Genomic DNA, 15083 nt, shown 5'->3' with positions numbered 1-15083 from the left:
TTAATTTTAAAAGGATCAAATTCTTTGCCATTTTTGCCCATCAAGCCACTAACCCAGAATGACAAAGTCAAAACATATTTTTAGACATTTTTGCAAATGTATTAAAATCAAAAACAGAAATCTCTCATTACAAAAAGTGTTCAGAGCCGTCACCGTGGTCAGTTGCTTCCTGCTCGATTTAACAGTCCTTGAGCTGTGTCCAGAACTCGACTGGAGTCCGCCTGTGGCAAACCGAACCGATTGGACAGAGTTTAGAAAGACACGCGCCTGTGTCTGGGTAAGGTCTCACAGCTGACGATGCACATCGGAGCAAAAACCAAGCTGTGAGGTGGAAGGACCTGCCTGCAGAGACAGTACTGTGTTGAGGCACAGATCTGGGGAAGGCTACAAAAAAAAATCTGCTTCATTGAAGGTTCCCAGGAGAACGGTGGCCTCCGTGATTCATCAGTGGAAGAAATGCGGAACAACCAGGACTCTTCCTAGAGCTGGGCGCCCGGCCAGACTGAGCCATCGGGGGGAGAAGGGCCTTGGTAAGAGAGGTGACCAAGGAGCCGACGGTCACTCTGGCTGAGCTCCAGAGATCCTGTGTGGAGGTGGGAGAAGCTTCCAGAAGGACAACCATCACTGCAGCACTCCACCGATCTGGGCTTTATGGCAGGGTGGCCAGACGGAAGACTGCCCTCAGTGACAGACGCATGGCAGCCGCTTAGACTGTGAGAAACCAGATTCTCTGGTCTGATGAAACCAAGGGGGGTCAGCAGCAGGGACAGGCAGACTGAAAATCAAAATCTTCAGTAAGACCACGGCATTTCTGTGTGAACAACTTATGACACTTGGATGGGGTTTTATAAATATTTATTTAATACAAAGTTAATAGCAGCAGACTTGATAAGAAAGCAACGTCTATTTGATTTGACAGAGGAAAGTTTTCTTCCTGATGGATGGAAAACTTTTCAAGGATCTGATCAAACCCATTCTACCTCATTATTAAAAGATTGGGAGTTAAGGGGCACATGCCACCGTGTTGGGAGAATGACAACAAAGCCAAGAGTACACGCTACCCATTTATCCCCCAGTTCTGTAAAACAATCCTCAAATTGATCCTTGACGGGATGTTTTACTCCCTTCTACACGGGTTTACATCCTGGAGGTTCGGCTGCAGTGGTAACTGCAGTCTACAAAACTCCTTCAGAAACTCAATGGTGACGTATTTACTCAAACTGCTACAATAAACTGACCACTTACTTTAGCCTCATACAAATTAAAAGATGACGAAACAGACGTTCCAAAAAAACTTCGGTAATAAACAAAGTTACATGAAATGTAAACAGGTTTTGTGTAAACCACAACTATTTGGACAGAATTATCCTTTTTGTAATCAATGTGCAAAGAGCTGCAGCCTTCCAAATGCACATTAAGTCTTTTAAAAGAAGAGTTTGGGCAGAAACTCGTTAGTGGTGTCAATGGAACCAGCAGGGAGGAGTGCAAATAAAACTACTAAAAAAATAAAAAATAAAAGGCATTTTCATGACACAGTACATAGAAAAGCATTGGTTTATCTCAAAAAAAAAAAAAACATCATGCATGAGAGCAACGTTTCCATAAGTTCCAAACCAGACACATCTTTCCTGTGTCAAACGTTTTGAAAAGATCAAATACTGGATCTGTGCTTAAATATTTTTGTCCAAGTTGGCAGCAGTTTTGGGATCGCCGTGTCCTCTGCACACGGCGACGCAGGCCACGTGGGATCGGTCTGCGGGGAACTGTGCAAGCGTTCAGTCGCAGAACACGTACGAAAGAAACAAAAGACTTCAAAAGCAGCCCGGGTCAGTTCCTTGTAGCGCTGACTTTGACAGTTTGCTGCCAAACGTTTCTCGCACTTCCCTCGACTCCTGACATACCTACGGCGGCGTTCCTCTGGGCTCTACTCAAGGCCCAGGGAGAAGTTAATCCCGTGAACGATACCGATGATGATGGGCTGCCAGGCAACCAGGTATCTGAGCCAGTCGAGCAACTGCCCGTAGAGGACGTGTGTCTTCTCCCAGCTGGCAGGAGACCAAGGAATTAAGGAGAGAGAGCTCGGATAGATGAGAGGCGACCTACGTACGAGTTCAGTCCTCTGGGACTGCAGGGGAACAGTGCGTAACACCACCTTATATTAAAATGAAACAATGTGTACATTATGATATTGAAAGAAAATAGGTATCGATGCTGATTCACATTCATCCATCTATTACCAGTAGGCCTATTAAGAGGCCCCCACTGTGTCACTCTTCAGTCAACACTTGGCAGTTGCTGCCTTTTCAGATGAATTTGGTGAATTTTTGGCTTTTTAGCTACTTCTGGATTTGCGCTGATGAAGTTTGGCCTTTGTGCTTTTTGTCACCTGTTCCCACAGGTGTCGTAGCCGGGGCCCCAACATGGGGAGGGGCCCTCAAAAAGCCTGCAATCAAAAGTTTTCTTTTAATCTGATTATTGGGGGGGGGGTGTAAAGACTCTTTCCAGCCAGCAGGTCCCATTATAGTGAAATACCTTTGGGTGAAGTCTAGATTTTTTTTAAGCAGCTGCTGGTGTTTTAGCGTTCTGATTCTGGTGGACTGTGTTTAACCAGAGGACAGATGTTTAGTCTGCGAGTGTGTGATGTTGGCCAACTAACGCCTGGTGAGAACTGCACTTGATGTTTAGAGTGGAACCACTTATTAATGAACTCTGACCCACAGTGCCGGTAAAAGGATACGGGTTGTTCATCATCCTCTTCAAGTCAACCTTCTCGTTGCAGTACGGACACGTCTGCTTCTTACCCACGATGCACCAGCCGCGGATGCAGAACTCGTGGAATCTGGAGGGGTGGGTCAAGTTAAGGAAAAAAGACTAAAAATAAATTTGACAGCTTTACGAATAGCTTATCTCAGTGTATTTGGCTATTGCCGTATATTTTGGGACACAAAAATAACTTAGTAACTTAATAACAGTTGAAAAAAGATATACTGCCGTCCTTAAAGCGGAAGAGAATAAACACAATAAATTCCTCCGTGTCTAGAAAAAGTAGCTCACAGTACATCAGCAGACGGCAACTCATCCTCAGGAACAACATGCACACAAACTCAAGGCTCCACCTTGGTGACTAGAACATCTTCTGACCTGGATTCACCTCTTGGGGGAGACAGAGACTGCTCCGTCTCTCACCTCTGCTGTTGCATCTCTATTGCCTGTACCAGCACTACTGTCGTCTTCCGGTCGGAAGGAACCATGCTTTTTGTCCCCCTTTCCTGAGAGTGAGAAGATTGACGCCCCTCTCATGTCTGTGAAGTAAATATGAAATATGAGCCAGCGGCTGATTAGCTCGGTTTAGCATAAAGACTGGAGACACGAGGAAGCAGCTAGCCTGTCTCTGTCCAAAGGTTAAACATACACCTACCAACAAATCTAAGGCCGTCTTATCTACACAGTCTAGCCTTGCTCGTTTGACCCATACAGAAGGAGAGATGTCAAAAGGACAATCTGTGGTTTTGGAGGGAGTTCCGTGCTGGTACTGTATCCGTCGGGCGTCTAGCTCTTGTTCCTATGGAGGCTCAATGCACCTACTGTAAGTTGCTTTGGACGACGAGCATCTGAGAAATCAAGCTGATGAAATGTAAATACACCGTATCAGGTGCTACAGCTGGAGACGCTGCGCACAAGCACTCCTTGAATGGATAAACCGATATTTCTTGCGCTATGCTAGGCCGAACAGTTGCACGTCCAATAAAAAGTTCAACAGCCTTGTTTTTTCCTGCAGGGATCAACTGAGCTTTAGGATACATGTGTCCACAGGAGAGCTGGTAGGTGTCCTCTATAAATCCTTCCTCCTCCACGTCCACCAGGATCTTCTGACCGCACACGGCGCAGATGTCGTTGGTCAGGCTCCTGCTGGGCATGCCTCCCTTGTTGTAGTACTGAAAACGCACGCATACAAGGACGACAGTGCATATATTTAATGCAGCCAGAGGTATGTCCACAGATTTTCAACACAGGGCAAGTATCTCTAATGCACACTGTAATCAGCAGGATCAAAAACATATCTAATCTTTGGAACCACAGTTTCCATAACTTGGGGGCTGTAAACAGGAAATATGATCTTGATGGGGATGCAGTGAATTACCGCTGTGGGCTACAACTTGAGCCCTGTATTTTATATTAGTCTGACTTTCGGCTAACTGACACAATGAAGGGTACGACCAACTAGCTATTACAAGTTCCTGTTTGCAGTGTAGCCACAGATGTGCAGGCAGCAATCACCCAATGGCTTTGATACTGAAGAAAACTTAAAAACATGATTGTCAGGCAAGATTAATGGACCCTTAATTCTTAATGGACATTGGAGGTAATGACGTATGATATGTAGGTGACACTGCATCTAAAAATGTGCGTTTCGTGCCCGTGTTCAAAGTTACGGCCCAGAGAAGAAGCGCCAATTTTGACGCAAGTGGGCACTAAGGACTTGCAGAGTTTGACACACTTTATTTAGTCACATATTAGCTAAATCCTGCAAACCACTGCTAAAACATGAAGTCATTTATTTTGTTTTTGTTTTTTACAGTCATTTACCCCAATTGTAGAAGCCATGTAGTCAGAACAGATTTCAGCAAAGTCTCTGCCCATGACGCCGTAGTAAAGACCGTAAAACAGCATGATTACGCCTACGTCCATAGAGTCCTCTGCCTTGATCCTGCGCAGAAAGGAAAAGGGAGACAAGTCATCTCTAGAAATAATTTATGTCTTGCAAATAAATCTCATACGAATTGTGCGTAACTGAGCTGAGAAACAACTCATTTAAGGAAGTGACAAGAAATCAGAAACAGTTCATTTCTGTCCTCTAGCGGTCGCTGTTACACTCGAGCAGTTCAAAACGTGTTACATGTAGTCCATGATGCAGTGTGGTGGTGAGGAGGTAAAGTTTTGTATTGGGTGGGTCCAGGTAGCTCTTGCATGCTTTGATCCTGTGACCTTCTGAACCCTTTTTGGAAATTTGTTATTGATAATTTATCCCTGTACCCACATCACACTTTTTTTAGCTACTACAAGGCAGAGCAGTTGGAATTCGTCTGATAAAACAAATACAGATTTAGCGACATTGACAGCCAGGAAACGTGTTAATGTTCAGTGGAAATTCACTCGTTTGCTAATCTCTTTCATAATAGTCAAGAGCCCAGTTTGATTTCAATCAATAAGAAACTGTTACTACGTCTAACTGTCAGCGTCTAATTCTGTGTTGCTTTATCCTCTTGCGCTCAGGCTTTTCTTTGCATTCGAGTGACTTAATGATGCACAGATCCGCTGTGAGGTGAACTTTCACCGTGGCACGCGTGGGCTCCTGTCGAGCTGTGCCACTCTACTCATTGTCAGTAGTGGCTGACCTGAAGAAGACGTTGAAGCCGAACATGGTGAACATGATGGCCAAGTAGCCCAGGATGCCCACTGCATAACTCAGCTTGTAGATCAACAGGAACCACTTGTACACCATCCTAGGAGATAACAGATGTAGAGTACCCTCAACACGTATAATACTGTAACACACACATATCAGCGGAGGTGCACTAATTGGTGGAAGCTCCAAGTACGTAAGAACTACCATTTATTTCCATTATTGATTAATCTGCAGATCATTTTCTCAGTTAACCATTTGGTCTATTAAGTGTCAGAAATACAAACACCAATCACAACTTTCCAAAGAACCCAGCTGACCTGTTTAAACTGCCGGTTTCGTCCAACCAACAGCTCAAAATTCAATTCTGTTTACTATCAACCTGCAAAAATGTACTTCAAACAAGTGAAAGTTCAGGACCCTTGCTTAAGAAAAGATTTAAATTATTCCAAAAAACTATCACAATTATTGACTATTTTTCAGTTGATCAACTAATCCGTTATTGATAATCATTTCAAATCTACTAAGAATCCAGTGTTCGTTAGGAAAAAGGCGCTTTTCATTCCTGCCCTTTTCCCAACGACACCAAACGCTGGTCGAGTTTCTGAGAGTCTCATATACGTCTCATTGTCTAGGACTCCAATCAAAAGACACGAACACGTCTATGGCAGCCGCACAGTGAAGAACATGGGGGCGTTTCAGGATTCATTTCCTCTTACCTCGGCGTCCTGCAGGACAGCGGCTTGCGAGTGGCTCTGAAGATGACGTAGCTGGTGATGACGGAGAACATGCCCCACATGGACAGGAACCTCCACCAGTACAGTTTGATGGTGAAGTAAAGAGGGACCACCCACATCTGGACCAGAGTCACCAGCTGAGAAAGGGACGGACGGTTTAACATCCTATATATTTTTTTCCTTTTTATTTACTTGATATTGTCGTTCTTTTTCTCCAAGGTCTGTGGATTTTCAGCACATTTTGTGGGGGGGGCACGTGAGGTTCAAACTTACTAAAGGGTTCTGCAGAGAAACTGAGCACTTCTAAGAGCTTCAGTTTAGGTTAATGGAGAGCCCGTTTCAGGATGCTCTTATTTAGTGGAACATAATACAGTTAGAAGGAGTGAAAATGTCTCTCTGAGCCCGACTCAGCCGGTCTCCTCACAGCCGCACCGTCACCACTCACATTGTAGGACCGGTGGTGCCGCTGCTTCCACTGCACCAGGACTATCTGTGCCACCACCAGCGTGGCGATGAGGATCAGCACCATCTCAGCGTGCATGGCCTCGTGGCCCCTGTGCTTCACATGCAGATGCTCATGCTGCACCCTGTGAAGGGGGGGGGTGATAACAGATGAATAAAAACGCAAATGGGGGTCAGGGGTAAAGATGAGTATAGAGGGAAATGCTGAATTTAATTCAATTTAAAATGTTTAGATTTGGGGTGTGAAACGGGAATGAAGTAGGTGCTGCTCACTTCCAGTTTTCTCTGTGTGTCATCTTCAGCAGGTCGTCCTGTAATGAGGAGAGGCAGGGACAGAAATAGCAGCTCTCAACGGACAGTTTTATGTGGGTTAGTACAACTTGCTACGAGCTTAATGGCAAGTTACGTTCCGTCTCGTCCGTATCATAAAGCAGCTCGTAATGTGTAAGGAAAAAAAGGCGTTTCATGTCTTTGATAACGTGTCTGTATTGCCACGTTGAAACGGGGGCAGCCCGAGCATCGACAGCTCGTTTACAGCTGACCTGAACCGGGCAGCTAGCTAGCCAGCCAGCTAGGGAAACGTTAGCTACCGTTAACCGCTGTTTTTGCTCATTTAGCTGTCAAAAGTATAAAACCGTGACAACTTAAAGTGTGTGAACAGGTGGATTATCATGTCGAGTGTACTCACCGGGGGGTGCACGCTCGCCATGGTTTGCCTTTTATCCTCTCCCGGTGCCGGCTACCCGACAAACGGCAGCTAGCTAGGTTAGCGCTGCTTTGACAGCAGCCCCTTCATGGACAGCTGCTCCGAGACGCGGCGTATACGGAGGCCCAAGAGGGTCAGAATTTCCACCATCCATCCAGCCTTCCTACCATTTATCTATATATTTGTTTTTAAATTCACAAAACCCCAGTTAAAAAAAAAAAAAAAAACCATTTTTTCAACATTTAATATAATGTATGGCGTCACAATATTTTGTGACACCATACAAGTGAATTATATTGGTGTGTGGCTGGTACAACCACCCAAAAATTGTGACAAATACCAAGATGTAAAACAAATTTATAGTGGATTCTCATTTCAATACTGTAGATTTAACTATTTAAATGTGCTTTAATGCCATGCCCCCCCCCCCCCCACACACACACACACAGCTTGTCCCAGTGTGAGGTAAGGGTGACGCAATGAAGACTGGACGTTTAAGCACGTTAAAATTAGTGCATCCCTACGGATTACATTAGGCAGATGGGCCCCTTTACTTACAACCACTGACGAGATGAGAAATATTTCACACACTTGAGGGTTTATTGAAACAAAGTCAAGAGTTCATTCCATTTGTATTCAATGTTGGGAGAATCCTTAACAATCCATTATCTCAAGGAAACAATTATTGCAGTGCGCTGTCTACTGCAGACAGAAGGAACTTTAGTTAGCTACAGCTGGAGCTTTATTTCTTGATAAACAAAAAATTGCATAGAGCAACAGTAGAACTAACAATCAGCAGTCTGGAAAAAGCCTCCCGAGTTGAGGAATCGATGCAGGGCGGCTCCCAGTTTCTCGTGGACCTGTTGGAAGAAATAAACATCAGCAAACAGACCAAACGTTTTGAGCAAACGGACACAACTGGATTCTAATTCGCTCAGACATCCAAGGAAGGTTTGGGCCATCTTTGGTCTTTCGACCTCTGGTGGAAACTACGAATGGCAGGAAAAGGCATCATCACAGCGAACTGCGGGCAGTCCGTTTGTACATCACAGCTGGACTGGACATACAAACAAATTCAAATAGACTTTTAAAACACATACCTGGCAATAGCCAGACCCCGATGAAGCTTTTCCCAACTGGGCATAAATTATGACGGCACTCCCGGCGGAGGTTTTCACCCTGAAAGCGATGAAATGACAACTTAGGTGTGAAGCCATAGACGCACAACAACAGATTATATTCACTTCTTTTAATTCGCTCAGACATCCAAGGAAGGTTTGGACCGTCTTTGGTCTTTAGACCTCTGGTGGAAACTACGAATGGCAGGAAAATATGTCATCACGGCGAATTGTGGCAAGCAGGTGAACGGGTCACTGTTGAGTTCATTTCACTGATTCAAAAGAGTAGAGGGTTTTTAATAAAGCACAAATTGAACTTAACGTAACTTCACAGTCAAACAACAGTTGTGCTCTAGTTAAAGGGCATTTACAGATACTGAATTCAGATTCTTGTCAGACCATTTTTATAACCTAAGTTTTTTCTAAAACTGGATATGAGACCAGTTTAAAGAACACCCTGGCTAAAACTGCCTATTCCCAATGGTGCTGAAATGTTCAATCGTTTTGTCCATTTTATCCTTGAAAATATTGATCAAAACCTGATACGACCCATGATCAATATAGGGTGCATGATGAACCTATTAGGGTCATATCATTTGGATACTGGATGCTTTATGGAGAAGCCAAAAACACGAGTCGTAACTGGATATTTAATTATCTTCGCTCTATGTTTATATTGTCAGTATAATTCGTCGTCGCAGCACCTCGTGCTGCCTTCTTGAGCAGGTTTCTCTCGGAAAAATATGGCTGCTACCACCACCACCAGGACGCCCCGTGGTGTCATTTTACACATACACACCTAATGTGATGTCTCCAAAAAGGAATCATGGCTTCTGTGGAACTGGTCATGACAAGAACAGCCTCGCCAGAACCAGGCCTCCAGGTTTCACAGCCAACCTGAAAGTGAAATTTGAGAATTCTTTTTTTAAGCTATGAAGTCAACACAGACGGAACAATCTTTATTCCCTTCAGTCGCTCAGACATCCAAGGAAGGTTTGGGCCATCTTTGGTCTTTCGACCTCTGGTGGAAACTACGAATGGCAGGAAAAGGCATCATCACAGCGAACTGCGTGCAGTCCGTTTGTACATCACAGCTGGACTGGACATACAAACAAACTCAAATAGACTTAAACACATACCTGGCAATAGCCAGACCCCGATGAAACTTTTCCCAACTGGGCATAAATTATGACGGCACTCCCGGCGGAGGTTTTCACCCTGAAAGCGATGAAATGACAACTTAGGTGTGAAGCCATAGACGCACAACAACAGATTATATTCACTTCTTTTAATTCGCTCAGACATCCAAGGAAGGTTTGGACCGTCTTTGGTCTTTAGACCTCTGGTGGAAACTACGAATGGCAGGAAAAGGCATCATCACAGCGACCCGGACTTCAAGGGACAGACATCTTAAAGGGTAAACTGTAGCTCTAAAAAACAAACATACCAGCTTCACAAGCTTTGACCGCCACCGCTGTTGACGGTTCTGTTCATCTTAGATGGACACGACAGCGCCGCCGCCGCCGACACATTCACCCTGAAAGTGAGACGGAGATAAAGTTAGTTCTGGGAGCAAAGATGTTACAGGACAAGCCGGACTTTCATTGTTCGCTCAGACATCCAAGGAAGGTTTGGGCCATCTTTGGTCTGTCGACCTCTGGTGGAAACTACGAATGGCAGGAAAAGGCGTCATCACAGCGAAAAGAGGTGGGAATACTCCACCCTTCATTGAGGTGTGAAGTCTACCAAAGCTGGTATACATTGAACATGTGATCCAAAACTTTGGAATTAGACCTGAAACGAGTTGTTGATTAATCAAATATATTAAAACAACAAAATTAACCGTTTCAGTACTTGGCGCAAACAGGAACAACTCAGTAAACAGAAACCAATCTGCTCACCTGTCCCCAGGTTCAGTCGAGCCGACGCATTCCTGCCTTTTTCCCTTGAGGAATTAGTCAAGTCATCCATCTCGACACAGTTTTGAGCGGCCTCTCTATGGTGTCCCTGAAGGCCACGCTCCGGTGACCAATGAAAACCTGTCGGGTAAGTCATAGAATCAGTGAGAGAGCAAACTTCTCATATGACTGAGCATAAATTCGGAGCACAACAAAGGTCATGGAGCTACCCGTCATTTATTCCAGCTTTTAAACTGAAAGTCGTGTTTCCTTAACAATTACTAGCACCACCACACTCTTGAACTTTCCTGGGAGCTGCAGTTTTTTCAGTGTTCACTAAGCAACTGTTTAACTTTGCTAAAATCACAAGGTTTTAAATTTCTTATGGAAAGTAAGTGGAGCCAATTTGTCTTAGAATATGAAAAGCAAATCTTTCTTCTTAAGAGCAACGAAAGAAATGATCTATAGAAGCTGGTGGAACAGATATTAGCCCGGACATGACGTCAAGACTTTAGCTCTTTAAAAAGCTACTAATCATGCATTTTGAGTGGGTGACACATGCTCCTTTGTTGCCAAAAAAAAAACGCTCAGACATCCAAGGAAGGTTTGGGCCATCTTTGGTCTTCAGACCTCTGGTGGAAACTACGAATGGCAGGAAAAGGCGTCATCACAGCGTATGAAAATAATTTGCTGTAGCGTGTCCAGCCCCGGCAGAAGTTTTCCTAACCTTGCTCATGCTGCAGGTGAAGGCCTCAGCGGTTGGTGCTGGGCTCCCTTGGCAGGCGGTCAGGCGCTGAACAACCAGCAACGTTTAAACTCTGAAAATAAAACGAAACAGGCTTTAAATTCACAGAAGAGTTTAATTTCTAGTCACATTTGGCACGTGGACAGGTGAGACGCTAGACAGTTAGCTGAATTTAAGCCCGGTGTGACACATTTAAATCTAAAACTAAATATTTAAACTACAACTACTAATAGTCCATTACCGGTTTATCAAGCAAAGAAATTTTTTTTTTTTTACTTTGCAGTGTCAGGTTACAGCTTCAATATAATCAATATCTTCAATGACTCCGAGTTTTGACAAAACAATTTTAAGATCTCTTTGGTGTCCTAAAAGAGACTTTTCGGTGGTTTCATATTTTTAATAATTTAACAATTAATGAAAAAAAAAAATCCAGTTAAACCAGCAGGTTAATTAGATCAGTTAAAAGTGGACAAAAGGCTGAATGAATGATTAACAGACTGACATCTCACACAAATCAAGGGATACAAGGATTTTTGATCTATTCTCAGGCCCTGAATAACGGATTATATTGGATGTAAGTCCGATATTCGTGATGCTAAAATGCTAGTAACTGAACTGAGCTGTACACCACGTGTTCAGCTGCTGGAAGCTGCCGAACCCGAGACACTGATAGATTTTCCCCTCGCCTCTCGTTCATTCAGTCTTTTGAATAAGGCGTTTTATTGTTTAATAAAACACAGGCTCGGCTCTGTGCTACGGCGTCACTGCTTAAAACACAAGCTACAGAAACTAGCTGTTCGAGTCAAACCTCGTCGTTTCAACACGGGGCACTTGCTATACACTCATTTGTAGCAGTGACTGTAAAGCATTCGTTTATCCCCGAATAACGTGTTTTTAAAATAAAACATGAAATAAACTCGACAACGGTACAAATATTTCAGTGAAGTAAAACGTGTGGGGAGACTTCGGCACTGGCGCTGAAACGATCCTCGACCATCCGTGAAGCTAACTCCTCATCTACGCTAAATACCGCCAACCAATGCTTCCACACACTGCGATTAGCACGTACACGTTGCCATTTGAGGCCTAAAACGAAGCTTAAAACCATATTTACCGATGAGGTCGGAGTCGATTTCGCCGCCACCGAAGCTCCGTCTCCTCCCGCTCCAAATGACTCCGGCTCGCGTTTCCGCTTCGTTTTATTCCATCGCGGCGGACGGTAAACTGATGTCTGGCGCCTTACCGCCACCTGCTGGACCGGAGGCTGAGCCGTGATTTCCGTTACCGCACCGTACACTACGTATTCAGCATTAAACCCGTGTATTACACCCGCACTCTTTCAAACATGACTAAGGAACTTTTACATGCTAGTTATAAGTACAGGTGATAAGACAGGTGCTGCCTTTTTTTTCTCTTCTTGTGTCTCTGCAATTATTAAACCTTATATTACCTCTACATTATTCCAATCAAATACATTTTATAGTAAAACAAAAAAGAATATAAAACAGAACTATATTTTACTAATATTCATGACTATTTTGTAATGACATTATCCTCACATTCATGTGAATGGGAAAATGGTCTGAGACTTCGGATTTGTATAATAATATGATATTCCACAATAATTTTTATCGTCATATAGCCTTAAACAACGACAATAGTTTTTAATCTACCACTAGTAATAACCGTTTCAAATATACTTATTATTAATTATAATAAACAATATTGGTGAATAATAACAAATAAACATTGACATAAACACGTCATGACTATGAAAAAAATGGAACACAAAAACTACAGTGAACTTTAGGGTCAATTAAAACTAATATTAATGATAAATGACATTATTAATGTATATAATACATATTTAAATATAATATTTATTTTATATAATATAAATTGTATACCATGTATAATAGAAAAGTTATAAATATTAGCATCAATAATAATTGTAATTTTTTTTACATAGCATCTTCCATGAAAAACACATCAAATTAATATTAAAGATACTGATATTAACCGAATGATTGAGAAATAATGGTGATAATAAATTAATGAAAAGAAACACATGCTTTGGCAAGAAAACTGGAAAAGAGAGGAGGAAAACTGGAAACTAAAGGACAAAATGTGTTATTGCGTTTTCTAAAATCAAAGGCGTATCAAACACCTGACTCTTTTGTATTGAATAATCATAAATATACTTAACGGAGAATTGTTTTGATGCAACATGAACTCAATACAGACTGAGTTGGTACGAGTGAGACCAGAGGGGAGAGAGACACTGTGATGAATAGAGAGAGAGACAGAGCATTATACCCCCACACCATCAGATAACTGACAGACCGAAGAACCAATCACCTCTCTCCTTTTCTAAACGCTCCTGCTCGTGATTGGTGGATGCTGCAGCAGGGGCCGGATGGTTGCCCCCCCACCCCCCAACCCCCACCCCTTCCCTCCCCTCAGTCTGGTGGTGGTGCTGCTGCAAGCTGCTGGTGTTGCCGTGACGATGATACCCCCGCCCCCTCCCACACACACACACACACACACAACCACACACACAGGAGAGGAGAGGGAGCAAACAAGACGCTATCATGACGCAATGGCTTCAGGCTGGAAAACAGACACACACACACTCACACTCTTCGCCTGCGTCGTAGGAAAACATGGTGAGTGCTGGCTTTCTTTTTTCTGGGAGCACAGAGGGATGGATGGATGGATGGATGGATGGATGGAGGAATGTTTGGGGATGACAGCAGCATCTGTAGCATGGTGGGAGGGAGGGAAGAGTGGAGAGATGGAGGAAGGATGGAGGAAATGAGGATGGCCAGATTGCGGGATGAACGAGGGTGGAGGATGAATGGATGAAGGCAGGCACAAAGTGATCCACCCCAGCTTTAGAGCAAATACAAGTGTGCGTGTGTGTGTGTGTGGGGGTGTGGGTGTGGGTGTGCGCCTGTGCTATCGGGCCTGTATGTACTGCACTTTAGCATCCTGAGAGCTAACAGTAACAGGAGGTACGTCACGTCTGTGAACAGAAACTGGGCTGATCCACTCTGATATTTTACAGCTACATGGACGAATAACTGAACAGGCCCAGAGACCCGAGGGGGGCCAGGGCCTCTGCTTGAAGTGACAGGTGCTATTTCTTGTTGGACAGTCAATCGAACCACGACAGAGAAACACAAATTTACTACAAAAAGACGCAAATTGACCGTGAAGAGACACGAAATGACTACAAAGAGACACAAAACAATAACAGCGAGTTGCAAAAACAGCCGCAAAGAGACAAAGAGATACAAATGTCCATGGAAAGATACAAAACGACCACAAACGACCACAAAGAGATAAAAAAAATGAACACAGAGAAATGGAAAATGATCACATGTGCAAATCAACCACAAATTAGATGTAAAATAACCACAAAAGAGGAACAAAAGTCACAGATTGGTTTCCACCACGCTGCTTGAAGATTAAGCGGCAATAATGGCGTAAGTGGCAACCAACAGTGGACAATAAGCACAATACCAGCCAAAGCAAATATTACTTGAAGTACTTGAAAAACAAATGAAGACTATTTAAAAGATTCGTAGGCTCAATAAGTTCCTACACAGTAGTTTTAAATAGGCCTTAACTGTGCAAAAGCCAGAATTTTAACTGGAATTTTATTTTTATTTTTAACATCGGCACATCATCACCATGATGATCCAGTTAATACGGCAAACCTGTTAGCAAGCAGTTGCCTACACATACAGGAGATACGGAGCAACATGATGATTCGTCTGGATCAGGTGTTTGTGTCCAGCTGACGGATGTAGGTCCAGTACTCCCTCTTCTTTTAGCCCTGGTTTTGGTCTCCACCAGAAACGTCTGGCTCTTACAGCTGCTAAATGGTCCGCCGTGTTCGCCAGCTGGTCTCTGACCGGGTCTGCCCGATTAGTAATCGTTATTGTTGGAACCACACAACCTTAAAGTCGGAAACTTCGCCGAACGAAAAATAAACAAATAAATAAATA

At 43.5% G+C, this 15083-nt stretch overlaps 1 protein-coding gene and 6 non-coding genes across 8 annotated transcripts; all 7 read right to left on the bottom strand.

The window, feature by feature from the left end:
* Window positions 1-45: 45 nt before the first annotated feature.
* rnf175 (ring finger protein 175) lies at window positions 46-7312 on the bottom strand. Of its 2 annotated transcripts, XM_040140822.1 has the most exons (10): window positions 7292-7312; window positions 6877-6914; window positions 6587-6728; window positions 6124-6278; window positions 5397-5504; window positions 4588-4708; window positions 3802-3935; window positions 2738-2839; window positions 1902-2045; window positions 46-775 (listed from the first exon to the last, which is right to left on the bottom strand). In XM_040140822.1, the coding sequence occupies exons 1-9, from the start codon at window positions 7310-7312 to the stop codon at window positions 1925-1927; spliced, it is 942 nt and encodes a 313-aa protein (XP_039996756.1). In that variant the 3' UTR covers window positions 46-775; window positions 1902-1924. The 2 variants fall into 2 exon arrangements, with proteins under 2 accessions (XP_039996756.1, XP_039996755.1); XM_040140821.1 differs by lacking the exon at window positions 46-775 and having other exon boundaries at window positions 849-2045.
* A 927-nt stretch (window positions 7313-8239) lies between these two features.
* Window positions 8240-8332, bottom strand: LOC120797783. The gene has a single exon (XR_005708572.1). It is a non-coding gene; the product is annotated as a small nucleolar RNA SNORD14 (small nucleolar RNA).
* Window positions 8333-8563: 231 nt separating this feature from the next.
* On the bottom strand, window positions 8564-8656 carry LOC120797802. Its single transcript, XR_005708590.1, has one exon. It is a non-coding gene; the product is annotated as a small nucleolar RNA SNORD14 (small nucleolar RNA).
* Window positions 8657-9399: 743 nt separating this feature from the next.
* On the bottom strand, window positions 9400-9492 carry LOC120797782. The gene has a single exon (XR_005708571.1). It is a non-coding gene; the product is annotated as a small nucleolar RNA SNORD14 (small nucleolar RNA).
* Window positions 9493-9720: 228 nt separating this feature from the next.
* LOC120797781 lies at window positions 9721-9813 on the bottom strand. The gene has a single exon (XR_005708570.1). It is a non-coding gene; the product is annotated as a small nucleolar RNA SNORD14 (small nucleolar RNA).
* Window positions 9814-10035: 222 nt separating this feature from the next.
* LOC120797784 lies at window positions 10036-10128 on the bottom strand. Its single transcript, XR_005708573.1, has one exon. It is a non-coding gene; the product is annotated as a small nucleolar RNA SNORD14 (small nucleolar RNA).
* Window positions 10129-10908: 780 nt separating this feature from the next.
* On the bottom strand, window positions 10909-11001 carry LOC120797785. Its single transcript, XR_005708574.1, has one exon. It is a non-coding gene; the product is annotated as a small nucleolar RNA SNORD14 (small nucleolar RNA).
* Between the last annotated feature and the right edge of the window lie 4082 nt (window positions 11002-15083).

The sequence above is a fragment of the Xiphias gladius genome, chromosome 12 (genome assembly GCF_016859285.1).
Source record: "Xiphias gladius isolate SHS-SW01 ecotype Sanya breed wild chromosome 12, ASM1685928v1, whole genome shotgun sequence".
Classification (NCBI taxonomy): Eukaryota; Metazoa; Chordata; class Actinopteri; order Istiophoriformes; family Xiphiidae; genus Xiphias; species Xiphias gladius.
Note: the sequence above shows the minus strand (reverse complement) of the source record. Positions and strands in the feature narration are given on the sequence as shown.

What these genes read in the sequence shown, in the direction of transcription:
- rnf175 (XM_040140822.1), bottom strand. Translation starts at nt 7,312, where the DNA reads ATGGCGAGCGTGCACCCCCCG. An exon ending in ACACACAGAGAAAACTGGAA is followed by an intron (nt 6,729 to 6,876) that starts GTGAGCAGCACC and finishes CCCCCTTCACAG; the next exon opens with GGTGCAGCATGAGCATCTGC. An exon ending in GGCACCACCGGTCCTACAAT is followed by an intron (nt 6,279 to 6,586) that starts GTGAGTGGTGAC and finishes TCCCTTTCTCAG; the next exon opens with CTGGTGACTCTGGTCCAGAT.